Source organism: Anser cygnoides, chromosome 4 (genome assembly GCF_040182565.1).
Source record: "Anser cygnoides isolate HZ-2024a breed goose chromosome 4, Taihu_goose_T2T_genome, whole genome shotgun sequence".
Classification (NCBI taxonomy): Eukaryota; Metazoa; Chordata; class Aves; order Anseriformes; family Anatidae; genus Anser; species Anser cygnoides.
Window position 1 is genome coordinate 63420576 of NC_089876.1, and position 19202 is coordinate 63439777.

At 43.8% G+C, this 19202-nt stretch overlaps 1 protein-coding gene across 9 annotated transcripts in view; it reads right to left on the bottom strand.

Annotated features, from left to right (window-relative positions):
- The window catches only part of SLC20A2 (solute carrier family 20 member 2), a 55989-nt gene that overhangs the window by 5019 nt on the left and 31768 nt on the right, over window positions 1–19202 (bottom strand). For 7 of the 9 annotated variants that reach the window (XM_066996273.1, XM_048049727.2, XM_066996275.1 and 4 more), the window contains 6 exons: window positions 18285–18381; window positions 16192–16308; window positions 15300–15503; window positions 13245–13833; window positions 1859–2044; window positions 1061–1145 (listed from right to left, as the gene is read on the bottom strand). In XM_066996273.1, the coding sequence (XP_066852374.1) occupies window positions 1061–1145; window positions 1859–2044; window positions 13245–13833; window positions 15300–15503; window positions 16192–16308; window positions 18285–18381 (1278 nt within the window). Of the gene's footprint in view, window positions 1–492; window positions 578–1060; window positions 1146–1858; window positions 2045–13244; window positions 13834–15299; window positions 15504–16191; window positions 16309–18284; window positions 18382–19202 lie in introns of all 9 variants that reach the window. The other 2 variants (XM_066996277.1, XM_066996278.1) reach the window with 2 other exon arrangements.

Sequence of the window (19202 nt, forward strand, 5' to 3'; positions counted from 1 at the left end):
CTCTTAACTGAGCTTATCTACAATTCAAGCTCGGCTTTTAAAAATATATACATATATATATGCTCAAAGAACAAATTACAGGGGCCAGATTCTGTATTATAATGCACAAAAGTGAGGATGAGTTGGTTTAAAAGAAGAGAGACATTAAAATATTAGCGTAAGGATGTAACACTGTTTTTCATACAAGCGGCTGTAAACTACATGTAACCTGGATCACAAAAACTACAAGCCTATGTTATTTTAGGAAGTCTATATTAGTTCAATACGATCAAGCAAGGATCAAAGACATTCCACACTTTTGTGCAATTACTTGTAACTCCGATTTTGCTCAGCTGCACTTGCTTTAGATGCAGTCCCTGGTGTTTTGCAATCACTGTCTGCGTGGTGCATCACATAATGAAGGCAATCTGCAGCAATCGGTATCTCTTGTATTTTGTTATGGTTTGTCCTAGTGATGTGATTTACTGATGGGATCACTGCAAACTCCAATACCTTGCAATGGGTGGAGCTTATTGGAATACCCACATTTGAGGCTACAAGTACCGTTAGCGCACACATTACTTCAATGCAAAATCCACTGTGAAGAAATAAAAAAAAAGACAGATGGAAAACCTGTAGTAAAAGAGTTATATGCAGGAAATCCCATGCCATGCACTTATCAAGAAAGTGAAGTATAAATGATGAATGGTGCGCAGCCTCTGAACAAGGGAGAAACGCTACACGACCAGGTTCAAATGGCACCGTCGGAGGGAACTAGGCTCTTCATTGCCACATGCTCCTGCAATTGTTTGCTTTGAAATTGAGGTCATGTGTTGGTCAGTGATGTTTTTCTTTAACCACTGCTAAGGAGTCCATGCTCAGCTGGATGCCTTGCCCAATTGCAACAGCTTTACCGTGACAACTCCAGTGCATTTTTTTAGAAGCCTGATTTTTTTTAACAGCATTTTCCCCTCTCCGTGTTTCCCTTATAGAAACGGGCCATTATCCACTGATCCGAGCAGCACAGTTTAAAGTGTACAGTCCAGACTGCCCTGACTGCAGTCTCTCGGCGAAGGCATACCTTGCAGTGTGTAGTACTGACAGGAAGTCCAACATTGGAAGCTACCACAACTGTGAACGCCGAAGCCAACTCAATAGTGAATCCACTGCGGGAAGCATAAGAAAACACTTCACAATCACTCTTTGCATCAGCTCGGACTGATACCATGCAGTGTGCCAAAGTCTTACCCGTTTCTTCTTCAATCGTTTATCTCCAACTGATTTTTGTCACAGAAATAAAGTTAAGAGAACAAGGAACTGCTGAATAATGGAAACAGTACAGGCTAGTCACCTGCAGTAAACCGGCAGCAGGGCTCATTGCATCAGGAACTTTTGTTAGTCTATGCTGCAGTGAATCATGCCTAATTAGTGATTCAGCTAAGCACCAGCAGAGGTCTAGTATGCATCAAGGACAAAAATTACTGTAATGAATACATATGTTTTTAATGGTCTGAAGCATACTGGGAAAGCCATTGTATACTCGCCACTTCCACAAGCACCTCCTGGCATGTTAGTTAGGGCACCAGCAGAAGACTCTGATCATGTAGACTATGCCTCAAACCCACTCCATGTTAGTTTACAAGGATATTTTTTCTTTCTTTCTCCCTCTTTCTTTTTTTCATCCTTTCTTTCTTTTTTTTCATCCTTCCTTCCTTTCTTTCTTCCTTCCTCTTTTTAGAAAGATGCAGAAGTCGAAGCCAGGTTATCATTAAAATCAAAGCACAGCAAAAACAGCAGACAGAAAAAATACTAGAGCAGCAGTTTCCCAGACTGGTTCACACACAAAGTTCATACAGCGTTACAACAACTGCGCACCTACCTTGATGGTGTGATTGGAGTGAGGTCTTTACCCATGGTCTGGATAACTCTTCTACCCCAGACCCAGAGACCCACGCAGATCCCAACACCTCCATAAAACAGCAGCCAGACAGGAGTTGACGCCTCTTGCATGACACCACCTTGCTCGTAGATCAGCCAGAGCGCAACGAGGGGACCAATCGCATTGCTGGAGAAACACAAAAACATCGCCTGAGTTATAAAAATACAGGTAATTGCCTTGAATGGGATTTTTTTCTGTATGATTTTTCTCCATAGTGCACGCAGCACTGCTCTGAGTTTACCTTACAGGCAAAACATTTTCTCACTTCTGAAGACTGCAGCACCGGACTCTTATCGTGTTGCTTTTTCAGATGTCACTTCACCACTGATAACTGTACTAAACACTGGAAGCAATTTGTCTTTAACAAATCATTTCCTGAAATGTCAGAGTTGGCAATATCTCATATGTCTGTTCTGCAACAATAAGCAGCGTTTTCAGTGCTGTGTTGAAATTATCTCAAAGGTTACCAAATCAAGAGCTCTTCACCTGTAAAATTCAAGTCTTAAATGATCTCCTTTGGTCAAAGAAGGAAATTAACAAAAAAATTTACCATCCTAGAGAAGAAGATGCAAACGTTATCTAGTCTGACAACCTGCATCTTTTGGAGATACGATCAGAATGCATCCAGGAAGGTGACTTAAGTCCTCTCTAAAGGCACTGCAGAGCTGGTTGGGCTGGATCAGAGAAGACTGCTTGGTGATGCCGAGCTGGTGTAAGCTTTTTTCACTATCCCACTGCTGCTATCTAGAAATACACGGAATGTCAGCAACACTGAAGCCCCCACTCCTCAGGCTGCTCACCTGATATTGGTGCCTTACTCACACTCCAGAGCCTGGAGGCAGGCTTCTGACTTTGCTTATTCCAAATAAATCATTACATTTCTCGAAACGAGAGAGAGCAGAAAAACTCAGAAGCTGGCAGACAGTTACTTTAGAGGCTTAATTACTAAAAAGCAGATAAGAACTTTGTCATCACTTTTTTTTTTTCAGTTCTTTTGCTAAACTGAGTGGCTGCTTGTCCTGCTGAACAGCATTTAGAACAATTTGTAAAAGCATGAAGAGCGCGGCAGTGCTGCAATCATGTCTAAATAACAAGAAGAGCAGAGCAAACCTGTCCAATGTCATTCAAAATGTTTGAACACCAACAGGAAGCTCCCCTCTTTGTAAAATGATAATGGAGAGCGGGTGGTGGCGAACGCCGCGTGCAGGACTGACAGCTATGCTCGCCTTGCCTAAATTTAGCCACTGGTCTCGCTCCAAAGCACACAGTTGGAATAAGGGCCGTTTTTAACGTGAAATATTGAGTGTGGCATGTCTGAGCAACACGACACACTCCTTCCTTTCTCCTGGTTTGTGAGAAACCAAGCTCCAAAACCCCAGGAGTGCTCCTGGGGCACAGTGACCAGGAAGGCACGTTCCCATATAAACACACACAACAACCTTCAAGCCGCAAGGCAAACAAAAGTACTTGAAAATGCTCTTTGATATGAAAAGAAATTAATAATTCTTAAAGATTTTGAGGAAACTGCTGGAGATTAATTAGTGAGCTAACATGAATAATAAAATCCAGTGGGTTTCAAGACACTGGATAGCGTGATGAAGAACTAAATACACTTTAATTAAAGAGTGATTTCCACTAGCAAAAACACTTGGTTTGATACTGTGCTTGAGTATGCATTTGATTTGTTGAGTTTTTGTGAATGTGTGAGTGAAGTGATGATATGTGAAAGGTCCTTAGTGGCTGAATGGAAGATTTTTTTTGCTTTGAAGGAAGAAAAGATACTTGATCGAAGCATTTCTACTATTTAAGTTGACTTGCAACTTCTTGGCCAGCATTTGCAGGTGCAGATTAAATGACATGCATGTTTTCATGCCTGATTGTGCACGAAAAAGATGAAGCCAATTCAATGTACCTTCAACTCATGGGTGCCAAAGGCAGCTGAGAAAGAGAGCAGCTAAAACACTGATCAGATGAATAAAGGGAAAACTGATCACCCCTTCTTGTAGTGTTGTACAACATGGGGACAACCTCCCCATTGAAAATAACAAGTACCTTTGGAGCAAGTCCAGGCACTGATTCCTGACTGTTCTGAAGAGATTATGTATGGATATTTGTCAGTCCTAATGTAAATGGGAAGACAGAAAAGGATTCAAAACCTACAGCAGAAAACTATGCTCTTTTGTACCAAAATCCAGTTTTAATTATTTGCAAATGCTACACCTCTGTGAATCAACTAAGCTTAATCCTCTAAGAAAAGGTTATTTTCTTATTGTGGCAACACCGGGCTGCTGACTTATGCCTAGCCCTAGAGGATCGGAGTGCATCATGCTGCCAAAAAGATCAGAAGAGATCACAGATCACACCACCCCACAGAGGGGAGCACTTCTGATACCATCCCTGGATGGAAAGAAAGCAGAGGAGCACTGGATCAGTGCATACCGAGAAAGCTCAAAAGGTAATTAACTGTATTTTTATACATGGGTATCTACAACACTGGGTATCTATCTGTATCAGAGGGACATTTCTCCTCTCCCTGTAAATTGTGCTCTATGTGGCTTAAACATTTGGCTCCTAGGAACAACTGCATCTCCCAGTCTGAATACCTGCAAGAGGCTACCAACAACCAGCAAACTGGCAGTGCCTCCAATCTACCACCTGCATGGCTCTTTGGGAGGCTCCTTCAGCTTCTGGGCTTGTTCAGTAGGTCCAACCCCAGGGGCTTGTGGCATCAACACTTCCTACACCAGCGGGGAATAGCCCTTGAAGAAGCCATCAGTCCTGTCCCACCACAAAAGTCCTGCCAAGACCAGGATCTTGGTACCGCATGCACAAACATTGCCTTTACCATGTGCACACAGCCATCCTTGGGACTAGAAGAATTCATCACTAGAAGACAACCGATCCCATAAGGAGAGTAACAGAGGGACAAGACATCAGTAAAAAAGGAGTTGTTAGATACTTTGCTTTAAGACCTGTTGTGGTGAACAGATGTCTCCTACAGTTGAGTGACTAAGCAGATGAACCACAAGGGCACTGGCTATACTGGGATGTGGTTTGCAAAATATTTTGCACGAGTTCTGTCTCATTTGACTCAAGACACGATCAGCAGGAAAGCAGACCTAAAATCTTCCAAGCGTTTGGCCAAGACTCATTTCACAAGTATTTTTAAGTTGTGATTTTCTCTTACTCTCCCACTACAGCTCTTTTGCTTGCCATAACCAACTCATCTTCATGCTGGAGTCCCATCTGGAAAAGTCTTATTTGCAGTAGTTTAGAGGGAGAAGATAAAAAAAATAAATCCTGAGATGGTCATCTAGGGGGGCTGGGACCCCCGTCTGCTTCTGTCTCTGTAAAGATGCCATTAGGTTCCTATGCAGCTGAAGTGCTTTTGAGCACATTACTGCATTATTTAGCCATTCGGTTTAAAAGCTGAGACGAGCTCCTCTTGTCACGCTACTACTTTAGTTTCATACATCTAATACACATTTTTCCACTGAGCACTTGCCATTGCAAGTTAATTGTATGCTGAATTTCTAACACATTATGGCGACAGAAGCCCAGCTCCTGACTCTGTCATGAAGCATGCCCTCCATGCCCAATATTTTTTACCATCTCTGCTGGCCCTGGCTGCTCGCAGTGCGTAGCACCGTTCGCCGTATCCAGACGCATGATCCAGGATTAACAGCCACCTTCGGCAGCGCTTGCACTTGCAGACACGGGTCACTGTGGCGCGGTGGGGTGGCTTGGACTGTATCTGAAGTGCTTGCTGACCCTCCTCGTTATTTTGCTAGCTTTCTCGGCTAACATAAATTGGCATGACTTCTCTTTTCCTGCTCGTTTGTGCCAGCTGAGAATCTGTCCCAAAGCATTTATAAAGCTGTTGTGAAAGACAGCACTTGACAGTGCATCTGAACTATAAATAGGGTTGGCTTCTTCTCTCCCCTGCGAGACAGATAGTATTACCAACAACAAAAAAAAACATTCAGCTATCTTGGGACAGGCTTAGAAATTACCAGTTTGCAATGCACACACACGCACACGCATGCGAGTAGAGATTTTTATGTCCTCTTGGGTCACATGTGCAGGTCTTTCTTTGTAGGAACAAGGATTACAACTTTTTTAACTAAAAAGTAAGATTTTTTTTCAGTAGTGGAAGGACGCCATCAGTTGAGTGCTCTGTAAATCACCAAACCTCAGGCAACTTGCCATAATATTTTGTGAACTAAAAACATTGCTATTACCTAGCTACTTATCGGGGGCAGAGGGGATAGTAAGTTGCTACAGACTGTGTGATGATCACACTTTGATTCTTTGCTACCTGAAACTCAGATTGTGTTTTTGCCCCTTTTTTTCCAGTTGATTGAAAGAAACTCAGCACGTACATTACCACTGACTCAAACTGAAGTACAAGCAAAATAACTGTCTGAGAAATCTATATTAAACTTCCAGTATTACACATACAGTTACAAATTCGTCAGTCATTCAAGTATTTTCCAAAACAGGATTTCCCAAATGACAGCAAACTGCCCTCTGAACTTTCCACTGGGAAAATACATGGGCTGATATTTCTGTCTTTACTGCAGTCACGCCTGGAGACATCACACAACCGAGTAAGGGTGCAAGGAAGGTATGCCTGTATGAACCAACAGGAAAAAATACGTCCTCATCTCCAGTGATCTCAGATTATCAAGAGGGGGCTCTTGCTTTTATCCTGGTTTCTATAGCCTACAGTTTTGAGATATTGTGTACACCATAGCGCAATAACAGTGTGACACAGCTATGGCCCATAAAGTACAAGCTTTGGGCGTGTTATGAGTCATGAAGACTACATATTTCTTCCTGCAGCTCATTGCTGTGTGTTGTAACTGATGGCCCTGAAACTGTAACTCTCTGCACATCCCAGGAAAGAGCAGACTACATTTTACCACTCACCACAGCACAGGAATGCACATTTCTGCCATTCCCACCTCTTGGACAGGCAGGGTTGGTAGAACTACCCAGGAAGAAACGCCTCTCCAAATAGCACTGAGCTGCACCACCAGCAGGGACAAGCCATTCCCAAAAACGCCTGTGCAGCAAGGAGAGAGCCCCTGGTTTCTTTCTGCTCTTCTCTTGCTAGCCTGTGTGGCAAGAAAGTGATGGCACAGTTCAGGTGGCACCTACCTGAGCACTTCAGGACACAAGATTCACATCTACTGAGGAGACTGGCTGCATTTGCAGGAGGGACTGCTATCAAAAACTGAAGAAATCAGATTTCAGGCTGCTCTTGGTAATCGTAATGGACAGATAAGCTTCCTAAATATGCTAAGTGATCTTGAATACAGCTCTCAGGCAGGAAAGAAGAAATATTCATTTTGTAATCTGGCCTTATTATAGCTCCCATAGACCCCTTACTCAGCCAGAAGACCGAATCCCACTAAGCTCTCTGTGTGCAGTGAGGTACTGACAATGTTCTGGCCCTTTCTTCCTTTCAGCCCCTTGTATTTACTCTGGGAAGAAGGGAGAAGGTGAGTCCCAGTGCTGCTGGTATGCTCTGACCCATAACTCCAGTTAAGCGTGTAGGAAGGTGAAGGGAGAAGTTTCCTCTCGCTGTATATTGGGCAAACAGGTATTTTCTAGTTTCACTTTCATCACTTCGAATATCAGTGTCTTCCCTATCTGGTAGCAATTCAGCTTCTAAAACACTGAAAGAATATTTAGAAATATATAAATACTAAATACTATTACTCTAGGTCTGAAATAGTTTTAATTCCATCTTCAATAACATAACCTGAACCATCTGGATAATACAAGAGTTGTTCTTTGTCAAGCCTGAGTCTGTGGTGGTAAAGTCCTGGCAGCCACCTCTAGCATTGCTGGCCAATTCCAGCATGGACAACCTGCCCGAGATGCCAGAGGGATGCCTGGCTGGCTAACCAGTGCCTTGTGCTGGAGCTGCCCAGGGTTAGCCATACACTTTCGCAGTTGCTTGGATGTGCTGTGGGGCAGAAGCACCATTTGCTCCCAGCTTTCTCATTCCTGACCCCATAGCAAAGCACAGGAGATGCTTATGGGGCTGTCGATTCTCTCCAGCATTGCCAAAATGGCCTGACAAACTCCCCTGACTTTCAGGAACAGCTTAATTCAGGCTTTGGTATGCAGCGTGAGCCCTACAGCTTCGGCAGCTCTCCCACTGCCTGCACCTATACAGTAACTCTGTAGGCTGCTGTGGTTGCGGCACCGAGCTGTGGATCATCGGGATTCCTGCTGAACAAACCTGTATTTACAGAAAACAAGCTCAGTCCAGCTCAGCCATAGGTGCATATAATCCCCGATGACCAACAAAGCCCAGCCTCTCTGGAAAGCTGGCTCTGAACAAGCGTTTAGGAAGCTGGCAGCTCTCCCCCTGTCACGCTCCTGGCCCGGGGCTTTTATTTTCCATCCTGCCCTTTTTATTCTCCCGTTGCCCTTGCGATGACCTGACGTGCTCCCTTTGTGCTTGGGTGCTGAGCCAGTGCGACCTGCTCGCTCGGCGCCACTGATTAAATCCAACAACAACATTTTTTCAGAGGTTCTGTCCCAACACATTTCATTGGGATTTTAAATTCTTTAGATTTCATTCAGCCCATGTGCACCGGAGTGTCACAAGGCTCTGGGCCCAGCTCGCTTGGTCCCAGCCTTGGAAGGGCTCCAGCATCCTCCACCCGGAGCCGCCGAGGGCTGCAGCAGGCAGGCAAGAGGGGATGGTCTGAACAAAGCAGTCACCCAAATAAGGAGCTTCCATGGCTCCCTCTTTCTTCTAACACACAACTGCACCAGCCTGCATCCCCGTCGCTGTCGGCTCAAACACCAGCCACAAACATCAGTGCCCATAGCAAAGATTGCTGGTATCGCCTCGATGCTGAAAGACATCTCTGAAGAGACTGGGGTCTAGTTAACCTCATATGCTGACTGAGTTCTGAACTCAAAGGCAAAATCCTATTAACTCTCCCTAGTCCAGGGAAAAGGCCTGGACAGTGAAACAAGGGAAATTCCCATATGATTTTTTCCCACTAATGTGCTATCCAAACCATCTGAGGTACTTCTGCTCCATCAAGAGTTTCAGAGCTGCATCATGGCCCAGTCCATGCCATACACTACTGTCTTGTGTTTAAATATGTTCTAAACCTAATCAAACATTTAACTACCTGCAGCTTGAAATCGTTCTGTTAGGTTTTAATTTTTCTCTCTCTGTTCCCCTGATCTGCTCCTGTCCCTTCCAGGGATAGCAGCAAACAGCCTGATGGAAAATAAACAGAACACGTGGGAGGAAAGACAGCTCTGGGACATGGAAGGAAAATGGAGGAGACAAGTCCAAAAAAAAAGATGTGGATGAAGTAGGTGTTGCCCTGAATGTATGAGTGAGGAGCTTAAAACCAAATGCGGAGGAAAGCTGGATTTTAATGACATGATTCAAGGATGAGAAAGAATAGGAAAGCAGCAGCAGCACTTAAAATGAACAGAAGGAAGGGGAACGAGGGAGGGAGAGGGAAAAAATAGCAGTGCTCGGTGGAAGACGGATTGCCAAGGATGGCTTTCTCACTGAAATGTGGACAGAAAGATGTGCTATTAGCTAGGTTCTGCTGCATTATTTTTAAGATTGTACAGTGCCTCCTGAGCTCTGCAGATCCTTATGTGACTTGCTGAGGAACCGAAAACAAACTAAGAAATGCTTTGCTCTGCTAGACACAGACTGGCAAAATGTCTGTGCTACATAACCCACAGCATAGATATCTGCATCCCCTGAGCGTTGTATCAACTCAGCCTTTTTATCATACAGAGTGGTCTTTAGTTTTTAATGTTTAGCTGGAACTAAGTACAATTGCAGGGATGGGTTCCTTTGCAAACCGGGATCAGATCTCATACCCATGGCTGTCCTCTTGCATTTCTAGCAGGTCTGACAAAATTAAGCTAACTTGTTTTTTCAGTTTTGCAATTACGTGAATTCAGCTTAAAAGAGATCTTGGAATAAAAAGCATTTAATAAAAACATATGCTTGCTAGCAAGTTTGGTAAGATCACACTGACAGAAGTAGAGATCTGCAAAACACTAAACACGAATTTTCAGGAAAGGATATTGCCAAGGCAACAAGCCAGTCCAAATGGAGAATTCTGGGGAAACTAGGCTATTGATGCAACGAATCATACTGCACAGAGTCTAAACCTTGTCTTTCACTGCTCCCAGCTCCTACCAGTGACCAAAAGTTGGGGTTGTTCAGCCTGGAGAAGGGAAGGCTCCAGGGGAACCTTACAGCGGCCTGCCAGTGCCTAAAGGGGGCTACAGGATAGCTGGGGAGGGACTCTGTGTTAGGGGGTGTACTGACAGGACAAAGAGAAATGGCTTTAAACTAAAAGAGGGTAGGTTTAGTTTAGCCATTAGGAAGAAATTCTTCCCTCAGAGGGTGGCGAGGCACCGGCACAGGCTGCCCAGAGAAGCTGCAGATGCCCCATCCCTGGAGGTGCTCAAGGCCAGGCTGGATGGGGCTTTGGGCAACCTGGTCTGGGGGGAGGCGTCCCTGCCAGCGGCAGAGGGGTTGGAACCAGACAGTCTTTAAGGTCCCTTCCAACCCAAACTATCCTATGATAACTCCAAATTCGATTTCTGAACAGACTACATCCTTACAGATCACTTCTAACAATCTCTACTACCCTTGTCTGTGACAGAAAAGGCAAGTGATGCTTGCGTGAATATGTCAGACCTCAAGGAATATCTGTAGACATCATCTAGAGGGTATAAAAGAGTGGCAGGGGCACTTACTGTTGTAGGCTGCAAACTTTCTGCAATGGTTTTCCCTCAGAAAAGGAACAAAGGAAAGCCATTTGTTTGCTGTGCAAGTTAGAAGCTCTGCAGGACTACTTGACACATGAGAAATCTCTGCATAACCAAGTGCTGCCTCCTTGGCATGACATGATGAACACAGTGTGTTTGGATTTCCGGTGGGATTTTGGCAGGGTCCCTCAGCCAAGGCCCTTCAAGAAATTAAGCTGCCGTGGGATGAAAGGCAGGCAGTCTCAAAAAGGCAACCTGGAAGAGATGCAGAAAGCGCAGCAAGAACAGGACAGTTCCCTTATAAGCATCGGTTAAACAGATTGGGATTCCTCCTTATGGGCAAAGAAATAAACAAAAAAAAAAGGGGCTCAGAAAGCAATGGGACAAAGTCCTGAGATAAAAAGCCATCAAAATAGAGCTGTAGACAAGAAGCTCTGGAACATACATCCCCTTGGCCACAGATGCTCGGAGTACATGAGAAGAAATATTGGTGCTGTTTGTCCTTCTCCGTATGTTTTTTCCCCTTGGCACCTGCTGTTGGTTACCACCAGAGCTTGGGTACCAGCCTCCCTGGGTCTTTGCTCTTGCCCAGTATGCTCAGAGCAGAAGTCCTGACCAGCAGAGAACATCCAGGAAAAAGGAAAGTCACAATGGTGCCCTCTGATCCAGAGGGAAGACATAACTGTGTGAGGGCATCTTGGACTTCTTCCCAGAGCCAGATCCCTGTAATGAAGAGAGTAATAACAAGAGCGAGGACAAGAAGGCTCTTCAGAAAGCATTATTCTGAATTCCCAGGACACTGTATGGATGGGAAGGGCAGAAACATGTTTTTAAGTGTTTTTGAGATGAGCTGTGAGTTAAATTGGGTGGCTGACAACAGCTAGGAGCAATAACCATTCTCGCTGTGTGGGACAGTGTTTGCCCAGATGCCTAAGGAGGACTATGAAAGCTATGAATGCTGTAAAGCCCCTCTGCAACTGCTGAAACCGACACCAGCAGCACACAGCTAAAACTGCAAGAGTTCAACAAGAAGGAGGCTCAGCACGGCCCAAGCTAACCCGAAAGGATTGCTGCTTCTACAAGGAGTTCCTCTGAGCACACCACCGGAGGGGGACTTCAGCACGGTACTAAAGTGGATCAGTGCAGGCTTGGGAAGAGGCACTCCAGCCCAGTCCTAAAGGAAAAAAATATGCAATTTTTCCAGAGGAAAAACACACAAACCAGCCTTCAGCCACGTGCCACCAAGAGGGCTGGGAGCAACGCGGCCGTGTAGATGAAGTGATGTTGAAAGCAGGTGAGCAAAGTGAGTGCAGACAAGGAAGGCAAAAAATGCTCCACCCTGAGCCTACTTCCTCAGTCCTTTGATCAAAAGTCCTATACATCACGGAATAAAAAACAAAAAAAAAAGAGGGAAAGAGGTGGTCAAATGAGTGAAATGTATGGATGTTTCTCTGACAGGGTATGACCAGGCAATGGAGGGCAAAGAGGTGCAGATAAACATTTCTAAGACCAGCTCCAAGATTTTATCAGCTGATTCAATACAAGCATGAGGAAAGACTCTCAGAGGACAATCCTTTTCCCTTATTACTGGGAAACAATGTTAATGCCACAGGGTTTAAGGACAGACACACTTAAGCCAAACGATTGAGGGATGAACTCACTGGCTTCCTTTGTCATAAAAAGGAGTTATTCAGCAGTGACAGCAGCTCTGGATAAAACTCCTGCCAGGAGATGGGAATCTTCTTAACTGGGCACTGAGGAGATTCACCATAGCCCATGTCCTCTCTCTGCACGGGCCTCAAGAACATGCCCAGGGCTACTAGGGGTTATCTCCCTTTTTTTTTTTTTTTTTGGTAAGAGAGCTGTGGCAGCTGGAGAAGTTGTATGTGGAGTTTATAAATTTCAAAATAACTCCAAGGCTTGTTAGATTTTCTGGGCTATTTAGTGATACACCATCTCACATTGTCCTCGACCCTCCTTGTGGCTGGAAAACTCAAAGCAAAAGCTTCAGCAAAGGGAGCTTTATAAAAGCTGGAGCAATCCAAATGAAGACATTCTTCACACACCTCTTCTTGCCATGCAATGTGATGAGAGAGAAAATTCATCTAATGATAAGAATAGCCTAAACCTCTCATTTGCTGATAGTCTCCAATCTTGTAGTTAAAATAAGCTGTGAACTCTGCAGGGCAGGGACCATCTTGTTTGTTTTCGCAGTGGTCAGCAGCCAGGGCACCGATCCCTGGGGGACTCTTAGTGCTTGAAAGCTTGCCACAATTAAACCTGAATTAAACTAATTACTCCACAATAACTTAGCAGAGAACAGAAAAGATGTTACCACTGAGAAGAAAATAAACCATCGACTGAGCAGCCGAACTCCTGAGAAGCACCGGGGACATCAGCGTAACAAGCTTTGCAAAACACAGCACTAATTATCATCTGCCTGTACAAGTTTTCTGACCGGCCACATCCCCAAGCTGTCAAACCTTGCTCCAAGATGTAAATTATAAAATCGCTGGTTTGTGAGATCTCACCCTCTTACCTGACATCATTCCCTCCATGGGCAAAGGATCCAAAACAGGCTGTTAAGATCTGGAGGAAGTGGAAAAGTAGATGGACCTGAGACGTGTCTTTCTCTTCCTTGTCCTCTTCCACAGGATCTTCTGGGGGCCGGTTAGGATCTGTGAGTTCAGAGGCCAACTTCATTTCCACTCCACCTTCTTCGGCCTCGATCTCTGCCTCAGCCACTGCATTGCAATAGCTGGAGTAGCTGTCGTAGCGAACTCGTTTCTTAGAGTAGGACACTGTGTCTCCCACTAACTTCTCACTGTCCTCCGGAGTGGATGTATCTGCTGCCTTAAAGGAGGAATGCACAGGCATGCCACAAATAGCAGCTGTGTAACAGGTATAGCTGTTGTTGCGTCGTAACAGTTTGTAGTTGTTTTCTTGAGTGGGCCTCTCGTCGGTGGCCCTGTCCAGGTGCATTTTGTGTAGCAAGTCTTTGTATAAACCTGAGTCCTTGTGCACAGTGTGATAGACGTGGCCGTCGCTCCTCACCTGGCCATCGAAGCTGAAGGTGCCATTGGAGACAGGTGATTTCACAGAGGTGTGCGTCATAGAAAAGGCCCTTCCTAAAAAAGGCAGAGATTTAGAGTTGTTACTGCTCTGAAGTGCGACTTGGTAGCCCCCTCCCACTTCACAGGATGATAAAATAAGTGTAAATGACTAAAACAACAGCCATCCTAGGGTACGGGACAAAGAAGATTAATTTGCAATACACACTTCAAATAATAGAAGAGTCGATCCACTGTGAAATAAATTCTCCCATCAAAAGATGGGAGTACACCAAAAGAACAAAAAAAGTTTTGTTCCAGCACTGGGTCTCCCACAGACATGCAGAAGGACCTGCAGCAAGTCACTGAGAACCAGCTGCTCCAAGGTGATATTTGAAGCCTAAATCCTCAGTTCTTTGGAAAACTCACTTCTGTAAAAATTCTGGATTATTGTAAAATAAGCTCTTCTTTTTCTCAGATTTCGTCTGCTTTGGATATGCATACTAAGTATGTCAGAAAAGGTGGTCTTACTGCAATTTGATACTGAATATGAGGTCACTTTTCAAATGCACCTATATTTAAGAGACATTTGCACAACTTAAAAATAATTTTAAAAACAGAAAACAAAAAAGCTCACATTCTGCAGAAGTATTTTCTCAGCTATACAAGTACTTTACATATTTTATTTCTATGAGCATGGTTATTCCCACTGTATACATTTAACATCACTGAATGCTGTAGAATCTGTACCACAGCTAAACTGGTATTTCTGAAGAAACTCTCTTTACCTCCTGACTCCCCACGTTTCCACAGTGCAACATTGTGCAACTGTTCACAACCGTTTTAGCTGGTTTTGAAGTGGAAGCGTGCACTCAAAGAGCTTCCCATCATGACTTATTTGATTTTGTGAGAATCAAATATTTACTAACCAAATGATGGGGTTGTGTCAGTAAATGCTACCAGAGTCAACGGACTGCAAGTGGGTGGCAGGGGGGGTGATCCCACCACACAGAACAGAAAGAACTTTATGCACGCTAGCATACTTCTCGTGAATATATTTTCAGAAAACGATGCGTGAGATTTTTCTAGTGGACATGCTCCAAATGGTCATACATTTGTCAACTAAAACCCAAATCTTTTCATCTCCTGTGGGAACACTCTGGTAATCTTTGTGGCTGAATTTAACCTTCATACATCAGCTGTTTGTGTTCTCTATACTTTTCCATTGCTTAAAAGGACAGAAGTACCATTAAGAATATCAAGTAAAGCAGAAAGGAAAGTAATTTCTGCTTTCAGCTGTTTATAAAATGCACATTCAGACGAAAAAAATGTAATTGTTTACAAGTCCTTTCTAGAAAATGTCACTTGTAAACAAGAATATTTCTCAACAAGTGGTGAAGAGGGATTAGAGATGGAAATTCCAAACACTAACTCACTACTTACTGTTTACTCACTACTCTGTTTACTACAGAGACCTACTTGCTGCAAGAAACCCTATCAAAACAAGGGGAAGATAAACCCTCTGCGTTGTCTTAGTTTCTTACCATATGGTACACGTGGATGGTTTCCATTCGCAATAGTATCTGATGCCCCGGCAGCTTCTGTTGCTGAGCCAGTAAGAGGAATTGAGCTCTCATCAGATGTTTTGGCACCAGGAAGCTCTTTGAAGACTGGTGTTTCTTCATCTTGAATTTTATCAAGACTTTCATCTGATATCCTTGACAGTGCAGCATCTTTCTTTAACCGGCCTAAGGAAACAACAGGACTGTAATTTTAAACCCAACCTCTCTGTCTCGCTGCTTATGTTTCCAGTGTTTGCATCAATGGCATAGATCCATGTGGATACAATAGCTTGGCTTTGTTTCATACACATTTTTTATTTATTTCTAACACTTAACTTCACTAAATTCACTTGAGAAAATGCTAGAGCATCCTATAACTTCACCGACATAGGTACCTGAAGTAAAACACCAAGCTACTCATTTATTAATTAAATCTGAAACTTTTCTCTGCGTTTTTAATGCCGTGTTTGCTGAAAATAGCAAAGCAAACAAGCAAAACACTGCTAGGCTAAAAGCTGCGATCAGTTCAGCTTACTGTAAAGTTAAAGAAGTCACTTAAAGATAATCGTTCTGCCAGGTTTCTCTGTTCAACATTTCCTTAACAAAATATAAAACGGATTATATTCCAGGATTTATTTTCCTGTTTCTGCAAGACTGTGGAAGATGTAAGCACTGCAATGGATTGCCTAAAGAGGTTTTGAATTTCTTCCACTGCAGGTTTTTAGATGCAGGTTACACAAACACGAGGAACAGCTTCAGCACACCCTGCCTGTGGGTGGGGACTGGACTAGATGACCTCTCAAGGGCACTTCAGTTCCGAAATGAAATTTTCCACCATTCGACATCACCCGTGTTTCATCACGCAGCTACTTACTTTCTATTTTTCTCTTCATCCAGGGACACACAAAAATCCAAACTAAGACAGCAAATACTAAGGATACACCGATTGATATCAGAGCAATGGCCCACATTGGCAGTATCAGTCCTAGTACTGTGAAGACACAAATAAAACCCAAACAAACTGAATTAGCATGACTTAGTTATCTCAAGCAATGGAAGAGCAGTCACACAGAAGCCCGTGTTCACCATCTATTCAAACTCAACATGAATGAGCTGCTCATTTTTAACATATATGTTAGAAACAGCAAGTATTCAAAAGGCCCAGGCCTCCAGGTCTCTGTGACCCCACTGTAACCTCATTTCCAAAACATCCACACCAGGGCTGCTGAAACAAGTTTGTCGGGACTGTATATACTAATACATGTTAAACTGCGTTGCCCATTAGGGTAAGTATTTTCCCGACCTTTGCTCTGGTCAGTAAATCCTGCTGCTTAGCTTAATCTGAGCCATTATCTGCTTATGATAATAGCTTAATGTAGCACTTCAGAGCTGAGGTTTCAGCCCTGCTATGCGCAACCACGCAAACAACTTGTGCTCCTCTAAGCATTGCCTGGCTTCTGTTCCCCCAGCACATTTCCTTGCTTTTGTTCAATTAAATAGTGTGATCAGTCCCTAGATGAAGAAAGAGTTTGGACTCTGACTTTTCAGACCTGCCTGTGTGTGCCTATCTTGAAATCCATGTGGTTGATTCATATTTGTTAGTAAACGTTGCCTGGACAGAAGCCTTGGAGAGTAAACATATATTGTAAACATATATTTCCTGTGTATCAAAAACAGAGTCCCACCTTCTCATTCACGCTCTTTAGAGACTGCTAAGCTGAAACAAAAGGGACATTAAGATTCTTATTTCTTTTATTTTGCTTAATGAGTCACTGCAGACTGCCTGACCTACTTCTGCAGTACAATTAGTCAGGAAATGTTGGTTATACAGCTGATTTACTGTGAAACATCTTGGATACTTAACCAATGAGGATTTTGAGTTAAGAAAAAATCAGAGCTGAGTTATGCTTCCTTTAAAGAGGGAACTTTGCAAGCTTTTCATTCATTTCAGTGATGTTGTGCTATCAAGCAGAGTCTACAGAATGCATTTATTTAGTTTGTCAGGTTTTAGAGAAAATGGATTTCTATTCAAAAAAGGTCCCTTTCTAAACCTCTTTTTTTAATTCAGGGGATATATTCAGGAGTCTCCCTTCACTTGCATGATCATTCATGGCTCTGGGCAATAATCTCATCTAAAGATAACACTCAATGACCAGACCCTTCAATAAAGTAGTTGAGAGCATTGAACATCTTTTATTTTTCTGAACTCTCTTACTGCAAGTGTGTTTAAATACATGTTGCTTAAATAAAGTAAAACACACAAATATAAATATATAAATGGAAATATAAGTATATAAATATAAATGCACATAAAAATATACAAATGTACAAAAATATAAATACAAATAAAGTTAGAGTCACAAAAATGATGCATCATTTCCTTCTACTGAGTCGCAATGAAAAAACACAGCACCCAAGAGAGAAGATGCATTAAATGCAGAAACAGGCTTGGCGCTTCTCATCATTGAAGGGAAATAAAGAAGTAAATTTAATTAATAGGAGCTGTGCCAGATTTGCCAGAACAGTGACTCTGTTGATTTCAGTGGAGTTACAGCATTAGATGTAGTGCATACAGCCTCCCTGACCACTCTGAACATTCCCTCCTTTCTGTATGTATCTGCAATACCACTGAGAGCTCAAATACAACTATTTAAATTCAGATATATGAAGCCAAACTGGGAGGTCAATATTTCCCTTTCCTCTAAAGTGGAATTTTTTCCTAGCTGTGCCTTGCCCCCCTAAATAGAGTGATCAAGAGGGAGTAACAAAAACTCATGTATGAATGGAAGCACATGCAAATAAATGGCTTACTCTTGCCCTCATTAACTCCTAACAAAGAAAAGAGCTGTGCAGCACTCACGGCTCTGTGACAGCACGCCGGTGGAGCATCTTTACACAAAACTAACACGACACCGTGGCTGCAGGAAGCCTCCCTGCTAGGCCTCCCACGGCAGACAGCTCACTCACCTGGTGCCCCCGTGTACATGATGGAAAACACATTAATAGCGATGGTAGCAGCATAGAACACTGGAAGTGCGCGGAGACCATTGGGCACGGGGTCTTCCTGCAGAGAAACCAGGAAAAAAAGGGAAGCATTAGCTGGGTTTTCCACCAGATTAACGTCAGCATGAGCCAATGTGAGGAAAACACGTGCTCCCAAGCCAGTGCCAGGCAGGTGGAACCTCCAGAACGATGCTGAGGGAAGGATGTTGACCCGTGTGGTTACACCTGAACCCACAACGCTGGTCTTGGCCAGTGCCAGCAGTCTGGGGAAGCTCAACACTGGTCATGGGCACCATGGGTTATAGCTTCAGGTCTGCTGCAGACCTGCTGGCTTTAATTCTCACACCTGGGGGGGGCAAGCTTCTTTCTGTGAGTGTTTTCCTTCATAGGGGGCTGTTCTGGTTGCCACATAGAGCATTTTACCTGAACCTAGCCCATGGCTGTGCCTCGCTGTCCGGCGCAGAGCTCAGAGGTGGGCACAGGAGGCAGGCGGCCACCATGGCCTCGTGCCTCTGCTGCTCACAAGCTGACGGCGCAGCGGAAATGCACTGTGCAAAGCGTGGAAAAAGCCTTTGTGAAGAGAGAGCTTTGGCCCCTTGACAGGCTCCGTGTGGCTGGGAAGAGCCTGGCGAAACCAAGGGCTGGTTAGTCAGGTTTTGTTTCTTGCTGCCACGAGCAACAAAAGGCGGTGGAGAGCAGGGTGCAGTGGCCTCGCGCCACTCTCCGCAGGGGCATGCGTACAAGGGCACATTCGTGTGATTTTGATGATTAATTTCCTAAGCTGTTAGGTTTTGAACGTAATAGAGGAACTTTTTTCCCTAGAATATCTCGTCCTTCGTGCAGCTTGAGTCATTTTAAATTCAAAGCTGTGTCCATTCAGAC